Source organism: Spermophilus citellus (genome assembly GCF_964194105.1).
Source record: "Spermophilus citellus genome assembly, chromosome: 7".
NCBI classification, from domain to species: domain Eukaryota; kingdom Metazoa; phylum Chordata; class Mammalia; order Rodentia; family Sciuridae; genus Spermophilus; species Spermophilus citellus.
In genome coordinates, this window is record NC_138188.1 from 132,467,063 (window position 1) to 132,484,956 (window position 17,894).

Below are 17,894 nucleotides of genomic sequence, written 5' to 3' on the forward strand. Positions count from 1 at the left end.
CACCTTAGAAATATTGAATGTAGAAAATTTATTCCTGGTAATGTTTTGTTTGCTGGCTGCCTTAGATGACTTCTAGAAGATATATAGAATCATCCTCCTATATTTGATTAAACTCTCAGGACCATACGAGTCTTATCATTTTGAAATTTAATGATAATTGGATGGTCTGAATAACACTCATGTTTGTAAAATAACTATGGGTAAGTTAATAAATCTAAATATTCTGGCATGTTACAAAACTTGCCAGATTTTTTGCTTCATTTGAATTATGTTAATTATCTCCAACTATCATAGCTAAAATATGTTTATTTCATTTTATGATACAAATGGGCACTTCACAGAAGAAACTTCACACCTTTATTCTTCCTTTTTGTTATCTTTTGTTATTTTCATGTAATAAAATTAAAATGGTTGTTTTAATTTTAAATTTCTATATTTATTATACTCCTGTAAAATATTTTATTAGCATTCACAAGAGTATGTGTATCTACCTAAAGTACTCTTACTTTCTGTAAATGCAAATGGAGAAATGTTTATTTTGAATCTTTTTGCTCCCAATAATTGTATGTAGTTATTAACTTTGTTCCCAAAGGTTCTCAGGAGTGACTGGGGTGATGCCTGTGTGGACATGCCTACAAGCTTGGCTTGACAGTTTCTCATGGCAACCTATCAGCCTTTGCTCATTGAGCTTTCCAAAGCATTGAGTAAGATCTATCCTATGATATTATATTTAGTCTTAAAAGCTAAAATTTTAAAAAGGAATATACATTAACTATGTATTTTTTCTAATAATGAAGGAAAAGGATGTTTATGTTACCACAGCTAAAATAATTTTAAGTCTCATCATGTTTATACACTTTACAGTCTTTAACTGGCAGATAATGGTAGAAAATAATATAACAAAGTGCCTATTCTGATCTTGGCTAATTATTAGATGCATGATTTTGACAAGCCACTTTGATATTCTATGTTGAACTTTAATTATTTGTATAGAGAAAGCTAACCAGTCAAGTTGATAATGAAGGTCTTCGAGTATGTGCTGTCTTTAATAAACTTGTAATCATTTGTCCATGTCAACTAAGAATTATGTAAAATGTCTATCTCTAAGACTCATACAAATCAGTTATTAAATTGAGAATTAATTGCTTCAAACTGACATGCATTTGTTTAACTATTGTGAGTTATCCAAAAGAAGGTTATCTTTTCCATTATACATATTCCATTATAAATCTATTTATAAAGAATATAAAGTCTTTTGAAATGTCCAAATTAAACTCTACAGATAAAGAAAGAGGGTTGTGTTAGAAGGTATATTTGTACAGATCCAAAAATGTTAACACCAAGGGAAAAAAATTCAAGGTTGGTCCTTGATGATTGGAGTACTATTAAATTAGTATTAAAATTATTATGATTAAAAATCAAAATGCAATGAAAGACTGCAAGAGGAAAATAATGAAAAGAAGATATGCTAACAAATAAGTAAAGTACTTATCTAGATCCTAGGTGTCAGGGGAAAATAAAAGAAATCCCATATAGAGATTATATTTTAAAAATAAAGAAAAAATACAATAAATATATAGTATGTTAGAAGTTGATAATGATAAAAAATCAGAGCATATAGAAGAATGTGTGGGGAATATTTATTTTTAGTTAGTGTAGATAGAATAAGAGAGTAAGTTTCACCACCACCACCACCCCCCCAAAAAAACCCAAATGTGTCTCAGAAGTTTAAGAAGCACTTTCCATTTTAAAAAACTTCAAAAAGTATCTAGTCCTCAAAGGGTTCTATGCACTGTGTGATTAAACATTAATGTAAAAATTTTAAAACAATGGGGAAAGTCTTAGATTCCACTGAGAACAAAGACATGAGGAGAGGAAATAGAAATAAAGATCATAAAGGAAGAAGAAACCAAGTTGAGTATAAAAAGTAAGTTGAAGATAAATAGACCCACTTTTTTCATTTCTTAAGATAGCACTTTAAGTAGTCTAGGGCTTGTAATAATAATAATTGCCACAGCAGCTAATAATTTGAGCATCTTCCTCAACACTATATACTGTATTAAATACTCAATGTAGATTACTTGACAGCCCTCTGATATATGGCCTTATTTTCAGAGGACAAATTGAACCTCAAGGAAGTTAAGTAACTTGCTCAGAGACACAATTGATAATTGTCAGAACTGGGACTAAAGTACAGTTGTTCAATCCCAAAGCTCACAGTTGCTCCCATGATGTTTTAGTGTTTCAGGGGGCTATTTCCTGTGCCAGTTGTTTACTTGAAATGGCTCAGATGATGGTTGCTTACTGCTTATAGTTGTCCTTATTTTTTATACAATTTTTAGTTTCTAATTATCTTTTCCATTTAAATATATCACATTTGACATGTTGGCAGGCTGTCTTAGAGTTAGTTTGAGGGGAAGTGTTTCTTTATAGCCTAAATAAAAATCATTTTGAGCTCAAAAGCATAATGTATTTTTTTAAAATGTTGAGTCTACATCACAGAAACTCATTTTGGTAACAAAGTATGTGGTTAAAAGGTGAATAAAAATCTGTTATTTTTTCCTTTGAAGTTCCAAATAATTGTTCTTGCTTTATTAGGTAATTGAATTTATAAGCTCTTTGAATAGTCCTTAATAGAATAAGCAAAGTTGAAACTTTGGGGTGGGGCTAGGGTAGAAATATGACACTTTTAAAATATTTTCTTCTTTGCTGAGTTTCCTATTTATTCGGTGTCTTTAAAGTTATAATCTTCTAAGCTTAAAAAAAAGTTCCTTTTATTAGTAAGTTAGTCAGAAATATTCTGTAAAGTATTTAGAATAATTTTCCTATTTGCACAAAGAAATATGTAGTACTTGGTATTTTATATTATCATTTGATTTGCTATTTACTGATGTGTGTCATTAAGCATGCCTAAGAATAAACTAATAATTTGCATGAAAATGCATTTCTAAAAAGCATAGCAATCCGTTAATTAACATAGTAGATAATGACATTTGAGCCCTCATCCTTTGAGATTGTTTTATTACTATTCTGCATTGTACAGTTTCTAAAATAATATAGCTAAGGCATCAAACTTACAGGGATTGGAGTTTAGTTTGTAGTCTAAAATTGGAAATCTTTTGTTGATGAAACAAGCATATCCAAGCCTATAATAGGAATATGCTTCTGTTTCGTACTTAATTAAAATGTGTGGTTGTCATTTAAACTTTTAATGAAGACAGTGTTCACAAACTTGAATGTATATGTAGCTCATGCATGGAGATGTTGCTTTTTCAAGGATACTAAAATTTTAATGTGAACTAATAAGAATTTTTTGAAAATTATCCCTTAAAGAGAAGTTACATTTGACATTTATTACATTTTAAAACATACTTTGAATGTACTCACTAATAGATATTCTGTTTATTTTCATGTTATTTTCTTTTTAACCTTTAAATGAATAATATACTATTGAGGAGGTTTTAAACACTAAAGTCTGGGAGACAAACACTAAACAGATATTTTCCATCAAAAGTAATATAATTATAAATGTTAAATTATCATAAATAGTTTTGGAAAATAACTAAAATATTAAAACTTTCATTTCCAGTGATGAGCTTTCAGTTCAGTGTGCTCTCTGAATCACAGAAATACAGATAGGAATGCCTAAATCAGTTCCATAGGCTAATCTTCTCATATACACGCACACAAGCACCCCTTCCTCACACTAATAGACACATGCATTTATAATGTATACTTCAACATATCACACATCTTTGACACTCCTGCATGTGGAGAAAGACTAAGGAAAGTAACTAACAGATGTGGTTTGGCAAGGTGCAGTGGTGCACGCCTGTAATCACAGTGATTGGGAGGCTGAGGCAGGAAGATCTAGAGTTCAAAGACAGCCTCAGCAACAGTGAGGCACTAAGCAACTCAGTGAGACTCTGTCTCTAAATAAAATATAAAATAAGGCTGGGGATGTGGCTCAGTTTTCGAGTGCCCCTGAATTCAATTGCCAGTATCCAAAAAATAAAATAAAAACAAAAGTTGTGGTTTATTGTCCTCTTTGTGATTCAAGACAATAAACTAAGCACAATTTAACTGTATTTGTAAAATAAAGGGAGAAGTCTGTTTGAGATGTTATTTAGCTATAACCTTAGGTTTTATGGATTGTGGTTGGCAATAAATAAAATTCAACTCATGAAACATAAAAAGGGAAAGACTATGGTAGAATATGGTGACAGTCTCTGTGCTGGAAATTTATCTTCAACCAGTTAAAATCACAGAATTCTCTTTGCTTCCCAGGACCTGCTCATACTCCACCAGATGTTTGTTCTGTTACTTCAATTAGAACAGTCCTTAGAACATCGACTATGTTGTTTTCTTCTTTTGGTATACTTCTGTCTCCTGAAATCACTCAGTACCCAAAAGTTATTGTGTAGTTGAGGATTGGATAAAGAACTAGATAGAATATAATTTAACAAATTATTTTTATATCTTTTCACATTTTAGTGTGTCTTCAATTTGGATGTTTCTTGCAATGATTGGCACAGTAGTGATATATTTTTGTCTTTTTGGTGACAGAGAAAACAATTCTTCTTAAAATTGGTGATATGTTAGATTTGAAGATATATGATAAGCTACCAACTTTTCTATCTTTATCTTCATCTTGTCACTGGAGAGGCCCTCTCTGTCACTCAGTTTGAAACTCCAGGGGTCGTACCTTGCAGTAAATTTTCTGAGCTTCATCAGTGGAAATAAAGTGAGTTTAGTGCAGAATGATATAAATGATAGTACTTCTTACATCAAAATCCTTATACTTCGCACAGACACTTTATCAAGTGACTCAGCAAACACAGCAGTTTGAAGTATTTGAAGAGCCATTGAATTTGAGAGTCTTCATGCCTTCACTGTTCTTTAATCTTATTAGTACAGCCCTCCTTCAGAACATGGCTCTTCCTTAGTTCAAATTTAAGGACATAGATTATAAAATAATGATTAAAATTTCTTATCTACTTCAACCTGTTGGTAGATATATCAAATACTTAGGAAGGTCTTAAATTTAAGAAATCATAATATTTTAAAAAGCTATCCAGATTGATAGGGGCCTATTTGATCTTCTTTTTTCAAATCAAAGATAAGTTTCTATTAAAAAAATTAGCATTCTTTTCCCACAGTATTTTTCCAAAATGTGTAAGGAAAAGTTTTTGGTTCAATACTTTATATTTACCAATTTAAATGATCAAATGAACCCAATGAATAATGAATGGATATAAAACAATTGTGGTAAACCTCAGATAACCCAACTCCATAAGTAATGTTAGAATGCCAATCTTTTAAATTTGATTCCATTAACAATTTAGGTGAATATTATGTTATCTCATTTCCCTGTTTTTCTCAGGTGATATTCATTTTGGCCTGTTTTATGCTGAGAAGTTCAACTTTAGAATTAAATAAGAAATTCCATAAGAAAACAGTGGGCCTGATTCTTGACATAAAACAGGTAGCATATAGAGAAGGTAGCTTATAGGAAGTCAGTTAATCAGATCTCCATTTGACTTATGTGTACATCCCAGCTATACCACTTAACCAGTTGACTGTCATTGGGCAAATCTGTTCTTTCTCCCACTTCTTTCATTATATTGAATATCAGTTTTCTTACTTTTGAGTACTGTTCCTGAGACACAAAATCTTGGTCTTTTTATGTCTCTCCACATTCTCTATCATACTTCAGCCATACTTGTTATCCTTGGACTGTTTGGATTTCTAGTTTCCCTAATTTAGCCTTTCTCCTCTTCTTTTTACTTTGCCTGTACCTGTGAGTTAATTTTCCTGATTTCCATATCCTTTCTGAAGAATATTCAACATCATTATACTTAAACTAACAAAGTAAGTATTCTCAGCCTAGTCCAACCTTCAAAACTGTTTATGTACCAGCTGCTAGTCCTGCCTTTTCTCCTCCATTCTCTCTTTCACTGCATACCTGTGTTTGCTCTACTTCAGACATTCATTGTATGCCTAATAATACTTCCCTTACAGGTTATTAATTGCATGTTAACTAAGACCATCTCTTAGTCATCTTTGTATCTCGCACAGTGTCTTGTACATTTTATGTACTTGGCAATTGATTGAGGGAAGAAAGATAATTTATTCTACCTTCTTAATATAAAAATTAATATATATGACTTGACCTTTCTTGAAGAGTCAGGGTGCTCATCCTAAATATCACTTTCAAGAATTTATGGAGAACCATTTATGAGAAGGAATTATACTAGGTATAGGGAGGTAGCTATGGACAATGACAATCTGTTGAGGTGTCCTGCTAACAGTTCTATATGCTATGTTATTAGAAACCATATTAAGAAAGTAGTTTGAGATAACAGAAATTATCTCTGAGTTTTGTTTTTATATGTATATTCTTTAGTGGAAATGGGATAAATAGGCATCTTGAGGCTGTGTGGATTCCATTAATGGGTATATGTTTGTTTATGTATGCTCATATGTACACACTCATGTGGTGTGACAAAATACTGGGGTAAGAGGACATGAAAAACAAAAAAGTTAGTTGCTCAGATAAGCTCTTTACAATCATTTGTTCTAATTCTAAGCATTGTCCCTAAAAAGAAATTTTGTAAATTCATAACTATAAAGCTCTTTCCCAACTATTATATTTAATCTAGTATTTTATTTTGTTGAAATTTCTGAATTTAAGGGTAGCATTTTCTAAAGGAAGCCATTATTTTCCTGAGTCATATGAACATAGGACTGGTGATTCCAAAAGTAGGCAGCAAAATTTTTTCTTTAAATTATAGATCAGAAAAATATGTCTAAATTGATGTTTGAAACTTTAGGGTTTTCATAGCATTTTTCTTTGTAGCTATAAATTGTGTGTATATATAGAGAGAGTAAATTGTAACCATTTTCAAAATGATAATCCTTTTCGGTGTCAAAAAGAAATAGATCCTTAAGTAATGATTATTTTTTCAGTATCCTTTGAAAAAATATGAGTAAAAACTTATTAATTTTGCAGCTATTTTAACAAATTATCAGTTTAATTATCAAAAATATGTGACAAATCACATATATTAATTTTTATATTAAGAAAGTAGAATAAATTATTTTTCTTCCCTCATTCATTTGCCAAGTACATGAAATGTAAAAAGCACTGTGCAAGATACAAAGATGAGGGCTGGGGATGTGGCTCAAGCAGTAGCGCGCTGACCTGGCATGCGTACGGCCTGGGTTCGATCCTCGGCACCACATACAAACAAAGATGTTGTATCCACCGAAAACTAAAGAATAAATACTAAAATTCTCAAAAAAAAAAAAAAAGATACAAAGATGACTAGTTTTCAAACCCTAATAGCAAATGTGTGTAACAACATAATTTATTTAGTCTTCAGACAATCTCCAATGCATATGTAGTTTTTATGTCTCTTATAATAACCTAACTCACTGAGTGGGAACTTTATAATAACACATAACTACCAAGTAGTGATTCTTAATCCATAGGTTGAGAACTTCTTTTGAAGATATACTTTCCATATTTCGCCATTACAACCAAAAAATCTGTCATTAACCAGTAATTTATTAATTAATAACTTTTATGCAATACTTTTAAGAAAAAAGTTTTCTAGGACATATCTCTAAACTGTATTTTGTGTTTTGAAAATTAACCCAAGTATTTAGTGAACTAGAAGGATGGGTAAAAGCTAAACTTTTATTTTGATGGATCTACACATTACACAATGTTTCATTTGTTTACTTTGTTTCCAGTTATTTATTTTCACCATTCATATCTCACCATTTTTTGTATTCATTATCTTAGAGACAGGGTCTGGCTGAGTTGCTTAGGCTGGCTTTGAACTAGTGATTCTTCTGCCACTGCACCTGGCTTCATTCTTCTGTTTAAACACATTGATAATCAGATGATCATCTTCAGTTTGAATCAGAGCAGGCTGATCTGGATTGACTAAGATGGAAACCACTACTTCCAGCAAAAGTTCCTTTCTGTGGTGTATCCCTCTGCATCTCTGACCCAGAGGTTTGGAAAAGATGAAAATGATGGGTCATTGTTCATTACTCAGACTATTATAATAATTTTGCTGTCATGAAAATATATGAACATTTCCAAGATAAAAAATTTATAAACCAGGTGGAAGGCGGAAGCATTTAAACCTGTCTGTATCTCTCCTTAGGCTAGAAGACACTTAAGATTTCTAAGTAATGAGATATATATATATACATACATATACATATACATATATATATTTGTGTATATATATGCATGATACAGTATTATTTATGTATTTTATTGTAAATAATGGGTACATGATTAACAATTCACTATGAGAAATTAGATGTTAAATTATAGCAGATCACATGATTGCCAATGAATTCACCTGTGACATGGTACATTTACTGGGTCATGCTACATTAATAGAAGTGTGCTGTTCATAACAAGGACTTCACTGTTCAGGCCATGCATGTCCACTTTGCTCAATTATGTGTTCCTCACAGTGATAATCTGAGACTAGAAAACCAAACTGGATTCAGAGATGGGGAAGGAATAAAAAACCCTATCAAATAAGGAATGATCAAAAGTTCTAGGGTTAAAGGTAATATGTAATTTGTAATATATTCAAAGAACAGATGGAACTAACATAGATATTACTGAATATTTCAAAGGTCACTGTATACTAAAGTTATTATTTATAGCTTTTGCAGGTATAAATAATCCCAGGGAATTAAATTTCTATACAATATGGAAAAGAATCTCTTAACAAGTAGAATGAGTTGCTTTAAGGCAAAGAAGATTCACTATTAATAGGGATATTCAGTTCCAGGCTGGATGATCACTAGATGAGCTGTGATAGAATTATAACAAGGTTTTCATGGGTATGTTAACTACATGGGCTATATAGTCCCTTTCAGACATGAGAATCTCTACAATATTGGACAAGAAATGAATACATAAGACCAATCATGATTTTAACAGTATCAGAATATTCACTTCTAAATTGCTCTCTCAGAACATATTTTATATCTCCTTCAACTTCTAAACTGTTGTGAATTCCTTAAGAGATGAACATTCAAAATTGTGCTAGATTCAGATGCAGCAGAATATGGAGGACACCAGAGACTGGACCACAATACTGATTTCTTTTCTGAGCCTTTAGAACACAATGGACGTCACTATTCTCTTTTGGTAAGTAAAGCTCGTAATGATATTTTCAATCTTTTTGAGTTTAATTCTGTTTTAGTCCTTTATTTTTATAGTGATACTTTGTTCAAAAAAATAATTCTTTAAATATTAACAAAAAAAGAGGTAGGAAAAGGGCACTGTCCTTGAAAACCAGATAAAATGCATTTGGGATTTGGACAGTCTTACAGTAAAGGAAATTTGGGGACAGCTGGGGAAATTGGAGTATTAGTGGGATTAAACATTTCTCAAGAAATGAGAGGATGACAATATTTACATTTTTAAAATATGAATATTTTGGAGGGCTATGCTATATTTTTATTATTTTTTAAAGGGAATGAAATATTTTTAATTTTTTTAGTTGTAGATGGATGCAATACCTTTAATTATTTTATTTGTTTATTTTTATGTAGTGCCAGGGATCAAACCCAGTGCCTCACACAGTCTAGGCAAGTGCTCTACCACTGAGCCACAACTCCAGCCCCTGTATTTTTATTTTTTATGCAACAATTTCATTTCTTTTTGTTCTTGCTTTCTCTGTATTATTGTACATTAAGATTTCTATACTATTGCCTTTTAAATTAAAATACCCTAAAGGAATCAATTAGATATTATATTTCATTTAGTAATACTGTGTTTCATATAGTAAATAGAAGACTTGAGTTCATTCTAGTTATAAATTCTCTGATTTCCTTATATTACTGAGGAAAGCTTTATATAATATCTTATTTTTACTTCATAGTGTTACTTTTAAAGATGAAGAATTTAGCAACTTTTTAGATTTGGAGGAATTCTTTATTTAATTAATAGCCTTATTGTAGGCTCAAGATCACATCTATATTATACTGTCTTTTTTTCTTTTTCCAACTGGTCATATGTCTCTCTCTCTCTCTCTCTCTCTCTCTCTCTCTCTCTCCCTCCCTCCCTCTCTCTCTCCCTCCCTCTCTCCCTCTCTCCCTCTCTCCCTCTCTCCCTCTCTCCCTCTCTCCCTCTCTCCCTCTTTCCCTTTCCCTCCCACCCCTCCCCCTTTCCTTCTCCCTCTCCCTCTTCCCAACTCCATCTGTCTATTCCAGACTTGCATCTTTTCTTCACCATGGGAGTTAGTAGATTAATATATGCTTCATAGTCATGACATCATGACATCAGGAGTTATGTGACAAGATAACTCAATCTGATAAAATTGAGTTGTTGGATAGGCTAGAGGAAAGTGCAGAGGCCACAGGAGATTTAGATATTGCTCTAAAGTATGTGTGTATGTGAATTGTGTTGTTGTATGTGCTGGTAATGACACTGATATAGTCTTAGATATGTACAGAGAAAGGTACATGTGTGTTATTAAGAGAGCTCAAAAAAGTATTATAGTTCATTAGAACATTCGGTTTTGACAGGTAAAAAAAGATTGATAAAAATAGTTTTAGAAGTGAATATGAAAATTACCATACAGCTCTAAAATGACCTAAAGGGTGAAGAGTTAGAAAAGAAAATTCAGCTCACAAAGAGGAATCATGGAGAAACAGAAACCAATTACAATAAAACTGAACATTAACCAACTGAACTACACTGAAGAGGGTTTGAAATATTTAGACAAATGCTTGTGTAGCCATCTTCCTAAATATTCTTGTGTCCCAACAAATTTCCTTTATGGAAAGGGGCCTTGTGCCATAGAGGAACATCACAAAATGTTATGGCAAAGACTGGAGATCCAGTAGCCTGCCTGCCATTTACTAGAAGAATTTGAGAACTTAAGTAATTAAACTTTTGCACCTCAGTTTCCCTCATTTGCAAAATGGGGATTAAAAAATACTGTCCTCCCTACAGAAGATTTTTAGGCAGTGTAAATTCACTACCTGGGAAAATCTTTCTAGAAACTGAAATGTTACTGCACATGCATTTAAAAATCATTGTTTTTATGGCTATTCAACAATCATTTTGATATTTTAAACATGTCCATATACCAAGTGATTTGTGAACATGTAATTAATACCTTCTCTTAACGTTAGGGAAATTATGATCTTAGATGAGGGCCCACAAACATTGTGGTTGGGCAAAAGATATCTTGGCATCCTTTGATTTTGTAGAAGCAAAATATTCTGTCATAATTAAAGCAACTCAACTAACCACAGGCAGCATCAGTCAGATTACTTTTCAAGCACTAATTGAATTGATCTTGCAAACATGGAATATGCAGTTCTAAATTAGCAGGTAGAACAGAGTATGGATCCTAAGTCTCAATAATATGTAGAGGAATAAGAAACTCAAGTACATAAAAAATAGAAAAGAGCTTAACCACTGCTTATAAATGACTTCTAATCCAACTCCATTAGTGAGATAAGAGTTAGTCCTGTCCTCCCAGCAGCACATCTTGTTTTCAGTGACTACAGGTGCTTCAGAATTGCTCATTTAAATAAGCCCTCATAGATCAACAAAATACAGAAAATCTTAGAAGAAAAGACTTCCTTCTTGCCAGTTATTCTTCAAAGAGCCAAAGAAAAAAGAATCATGTGAACAAATATACTATAATAATGTCTCATTATAATTGAACCCCCTGAACAAATGTACTATAGGAATGCATTTTATAATGGAACTCCTTATTAGACTGATTTATATGCTCTAGAACCCAATCAAGTTGCTTGAACACTACCCAAAGTGCTGTGGGTTACATACTACCACCAGTGAGATCACACCTGTCTCCCACATTCCTATAATAAAGGCAGGAATCAAGGATAAAATAGAACTTTTTCTTCTTTCATGAAATTTCTGCCCATCATCACTAGTACACAGCATTTGCTAAAGCTTAATTTACAAGCTCAATAATCCAAAGGATCTACTGAATAAGTGTCAGATCTGTTTTCAAAGATAGCAACAAACAGAGCTTGAAGGAATCTTAAAATAACCTCATGTGCTGCAGCATCAGCAGGTACCACCCTACCATCACTTTTGTGCTCTGTCAGTTGAAACCATGAAGCCAGGGGATAACTGCATATGTACTACTGTTGAAATGTATTTGCTAAGGTCAAAGTACCTCTCAAATGCTAAAAAGTGGTAAGGTAGAACTTTTCCATTCTGCTCTACTGGCAATCATGGAAAACTCCATTTGAGCATAATCATTTCTCTATCCTTTGCTTCCTGATATAGGAACTTATACATTAAACTCTATGAGTGTGAGGCTTCCTTTTTCTTCTCTGGTTCACCAATTCAAATTCCATGGCATAAATAAAGAAAATAGATTATTGAGACCTAAATGAATTAAATTTATTTACATTTCTGAAGTAGTCTCAGTGATAAAAATGTGAATAAAGCAATAGGTTTTACATTAATTACTTTGCCAGTTAGGCTACTTAACAATAAGAAGTAGATTTGTTTATTTTCATTCTAAATTTGGGGATTCATAATAGACTTGTAGTTTAAATGGGTGGTTTGGCATAGATGTATCTTTCATTGTTCTTCAGTTTTAATTATTGAAAACAATGTATTTGGAATATGACTTTGGCTATATCCAAAATTATGAAAACTTTAGTTTTTCTAACTGAAAAATTTTCAATTCTCAGCATTTACTTTTTCTTATGTTTCTAAATTAGATGTGATAATATTCATTTATATATAGAAATAATTATTATTATCAATTTTCTCCTAGCCCTGATACAAAATAGTGAATTAAAATAAAATTTATTTTCATTTAGAAAATAATTTATGAACTAAGCATGGATGTGATAACTGAAGTTACTTTAAATGTTAATTTTATTTTTCAAAATTATTTGCAAAGTTTTAAAGCAAAGCTGCAGACTATTAAAAGGTATGATGTGTTTTCCATTGAATGTTTTCATCCTACTATCATTATATATGAACATGGTATTGATTATTGATAAATTTAACAATTTCTAAGAAAATTTAAAGATGAAATTTTATGGTATTAAACTTTTCCATTTTAAAATTTTGCCTTTGCAAATGTTTGACACTGTGTTTTAAAACTCGTATAATTAATTCTTGCAACTCAATTATGATCCTAGAGAAAAATAACACTTTGCATGGATGAATAACTAAATAGATCACGGTATGATCAGTTACTTTCTTAGCTGTAGTAATGGTTACTGTAATAAGTAAGTCATTAAATTAGTCAAAATAATGGGATTGATTAATATGCATTTGACTCTCAATAAGTGAATTATTATACTACTATTCTGCTTCCTTTAGACAAGTTGACTATGAATATAACTGTGAAAATGAAACTCATAGCCATGTATTACATTCTCTTTGTTCTTCCTGTGATCCTCACTACAAAATATTTAATGCTGAAAGACTAATAGTAGATATGTTAACCAATATGTATTACTGTAACATGCATATTAAATGATCTCTTTAAATGTGTATTAGATCTCTATATATGTGTATTAGTATTAAAAATTGTTTATATTTAATATACTTAATATATTTATTTAAATTTAATATACTTAAATATTTGTTCATGTTTCTTTCCTCTTTATATGTGTGTCAAAATTTCTAGTTAAAATTATAAAATGAGGTTTATATAGCCAGTATTTAGCCCTAAATATTCAGCACCCTAAATTGTTGAAATTTGTAATTGTCTCATTTTAAGGATTAGCTCTGATTATCTTTAGTCCTTTAGTATAATTGGTAGTCATTTCCTAACCTCTAAAAAAGTTGATTTACATACTAAGAACCTTAATAAAGAAGATAACTCAAAATTCCATAAATAGGCGTAGTTAAGAAAAATTACTTGCTTGAGGAAATTCTTTCATGTTGTTTATGCCACAAAGGCTCTAGAGCAACATAAACACATTCTGGTAATTAACACTGCAGTGAAAAAAATATAATTACACAATATTCCTGTTAATGATATTATATAATTATCAACTGAAGGTTTTGAGCAGATAGCATTAAAAGGTCTCTAAGTATGGCTGGAATTGGCATCATAAAGCTCCTTACATTAAATGACCAATATTTTTTAATGAGAGTTCTTGGAACATTTTTAAACCACTAAATGCCAAGAAATAAAATGTAGTACACATATTGCAAACTTAAATTTCTTATGGCATTTTTTTTTACTCTTAAATTTGAGCTGGCTAAAATATCACAAGTTCCAAAGAGAGCTGGACTGCTCGTGAGTTTTCAGTATCTAGTTTTTATTTATATTGCACTAATAAAATCATTATGAGATTATGAATCAAACAGTAGGTACCATAAGTACATAGGATTTAAGGAGGAGCTTGACTGTACTTGTTCTGATATATCACTGTGCCATACACTAAGAAAGACATATCACCATCTTCCCTAGGCCTGATTAATGTGTTTCCTTGCAACTTTATCAGGAAACATGGACTTATCAGAGTCCTTTTACCAGCATTGTGGGACCGTATTTTATCAAAGAAACATTTATAATATAGACAGCAGAAATTTTTGTGTCCATTTTCTGGCACTATGGAGAAGTTTAGATCAGTATTGAACTTAAGTGCTCATGCCAGAATAATTCACAACCATTCTGATTATTACCCATTGTCCTACCAATTAGTTAAACCCAATAATCATGAACCTTCAACCTAAATACATAGATTAGACCCCTTAATACATTCATGGAAAATCCCCTTATAAGTTTGCCCAGAATAAAGGTACATCACTGTCCAAGTTTTTGCCAATTTTGGTGGCTTGAGGAAGGAATGGTTTGAATCAGCCTCTTGAATTATTTAATTTCTCCTTTGCTTTTGTCTGTGTTGCTTTTGTCAGAGCTTGATTGTGTAAATATGCCATTCTTTAGACTGGATCATCCTGGATAGTCCTGTTTTGATCATCCATACCTTGACTTTCCCTTTGTTGAAACAACCTTGTAACATCTTATGTATCATAGTCAAAGAACAAATACTGCAGAGAAGGGATGACATTAGCAGTTAGTTTAAAAGTTATAAGATATTGAATACAATGGGTAAGTGGCATTGGTTTCCCCACACTTAATGTCTACAGATATAATATTAACATTTTTGGAAATATTTGATTGCAAATCAGACTGTGAGACATTGAGCTGCACAGTGACTGTTAGCATTTGTGCACAAATACCATTTTTCTCAAATACCATTTTCAAATCACTGTTACTTTTAATTGAAGATTAAATTAGCTCTTCTCTAACCATTACATTTTTAATGTAATTTTCTTTAAATGTCATCATTTTAAAACTGCCTTAATCTTTGATCTTCAAAAATAACCATTTCTGTTGGTATATCTGAGTTGGGTTTTTTATTTGTTTGTTTGTTTTGTTTCGTTTCATTTTTAATGTTGTAAGAGTTCTTCACTGCAAAAACCTTAGGAGAAAACATTGTGTTCATTTGCAGAGTTCAGATGCATTGGACATACAAGTCTTATCCAAGGCAAATGAACTCTTCCGTTCTTTCATTTTTTAATTTTTTTTTTTTTTGCTTTGCATCTTTTATTCTTGTCCTAAATTCCAAAAGACTTTTTAGATTTTTTATTCATCAGTTAATGTTTTATTTAAAGATAAAGTGACTATGGTAAAATGTTAGCAAACTGAGAAATAGAGATTGTCACAGTGATGACAACCTGTAATGCTTTTACTGTTTACTTTGTTAATAGTTAAATGTTGTTACATAAAGGATAACACATAGATAAGCACCCAAAGAGTTCAAATCACTTCTAAATTTTATAAAACTTAAATCATCTGTAGGTACACCAGAAAATATCTTAGAAATACACGCACATTGATCTACTATTGTTTTCTTATTCATTATATATTCTTTTATTCAACCATTATTGCCAACTACTTTGTCCAATGGCAACTACTTAGTGTGAGAAATTAAAAGCCATATGGTCTCTGCCTTTTAAATCGACTTGAAAAAAAATCACAAAATTGTGTTAATGGTTTAGAAAAAAACAAAATGGTGCTATGATTGAAAATAGACAATCTATCATGTCTAGGATTGTCGAGAAAGCCTGTTCATGGAGCTGGGATTTTTAAAGATCTAAGAGAGAAAGGAACAAACAAGGACAAGAGTGTTTGGAGCAGATGGCACATTATAGACAAAAATTCAGAAGAAGGGAGGAGTTTGGCATGTTAAAGGAACTGAAAGGATCCCTTGGCTGGAGCTCAGCAGATGAAGGGGAAAGGTGCACATGAGATGAGCTGAAAAGGCAGATATAGGGAAGGAGCTGAGTCAGCCCTATGCATGGAATGGAAAATACATGCATTCTTTTTCAAGTATAATGAAAAGTTCTTACTTGGTTAAATTAATGAGGGGCCAAAATGCATTTGGGATCCCTTGTGTTACATTTCAGTTTTTGTCTTAAATTTAAAAGACCTAAAAACGGTGAGTTTATAAATTAAATTATCTTGATGCAAAACAATGCTTTGTATATTGCATTTATTTATCTGGATAGAGTAACATTGTGACCTGCAGGTCAGCCTTCATTCACCACTTAATAATGCCTAAACATGGCAATAAGAGTGTCATTTATGTCATTTGAGTGTGAACCTTGGACTTTTTAAATAATATGGAGCCCTCTAGTGGCCATTGGTTTAAAATAGTCTTACATTGCTGTCAAAACTGTTTAAACTGTGAAATTAAGCCTTTAGAGACCTATTAGAGTTTTAAAATAACTGTAAATTTAGTCAAATGTGAGACTGTATTATGTATATGTCACTCTGATATAACGACGGCATTTCAACATTCTTTCAATTGTACTGACATGATTCTGTTGACTTAGGTGTACATTCCAAGCCGAGTGGCCCTCATCCTTCAGAATGTGGATCTGCCTAACTGAAGAGGCCTGATTTCAGCTCCACCGCATGCATATGTGAGCTTTGTTTGTTTCTTCTGTCACAGAATATATAATGTATAAGTTTTTCAAAATACAGTTTGTTTAGCCAAATCAGATTGAAATTATTGTATATACCAATATGTATATACAACTTGAAAACAATAGGCGAGGGAGTGTATTTCAAATTTTAAGGATCCAAATTTCCAAGCCCGTTGAGCAGCTAGAAATCATGTATTAAAAATGTTACACTTTGCATCCATTTATGTGATCCTTTCTGATTTCAAATTTGAACTATTCATTATGTATAGTTATTTCTATTGAATGTATACAGATGGATATTTGGTGGCCTTATTTGTTCTAATATCTATTGGCCTAAATTATGAGGTACTAAGTTTGTTTCTCTGCTTTTACAAATTGCATTAATAAATATTGTAATAATATGTAGTGATAATATAAAATTAAGAATTATATCAAAGATAATGTAAGAACCTTACCTATCAACTTACTCATGCCTTGTATTGCATTAAATTTTATCTTGTGATCTCCTGTTCACATAGTATTTTGGTAGATGCTGATAGTCTTTCTGAATACCTAAAATGGCAATTGTATTATTTCAGCAAACGTCTTTTCCTTTTGATCAATAAAAATAAATTTGCAAGATTGCCTTCACTAGTGTTCATTTTACTGTATTATTATAACGAATGATTTGGAATGAATATTAACATTCTTTATTTCAACTCTGATTTCTTCCTCACTGATTCATTCACATGTGCATCTTGGTATGGTAAGCAAACAATTTTTCTTTCTTTATAAAACATTTTTGTAACTTAAAATTTAACTAGTCCCAATATCTAAGCTACTTTTCAGCTGTAAACATGAGCACTTTTAGAAACTAAATTAACTTCTCAAGTCAGTGGAATACTCCTTTATG

At 31.6% G+C, this 17,894-nt stretch overlaps 1 protein-coding gene across 1 annotated transcript in view; it reads left to right on the top strand.

The window, feature by feature from the left end:
* GBE1 (1,4-alpha-glucan branching enzyme 1) overlaps nucleotides 1-17,626 on the top strand; it is a 252,721-nt gene extending 235,095 nt beyond the window's left edge. Inside the window, exons 15-16 of the mRNA XM_081301178.1 lie at nucleotides 9,073-9,190; nucleotides 16,910-17,626. Of these exons, the coding sequence (XP_081157304.1) occupies nucleotides 9,073-9,190; nucleotides 16,910-16,966 (175 nt within the window). The 3' untranslated portion in view covers nucleotides 16,967-17,626. The remainder of the gene's footprint in view (nucleotides 1-9,072; nucleotides 9,191-16,909) is intronic.
* Nucleotides 17,627-17,894: the final 268 nt, after the last annotated feature.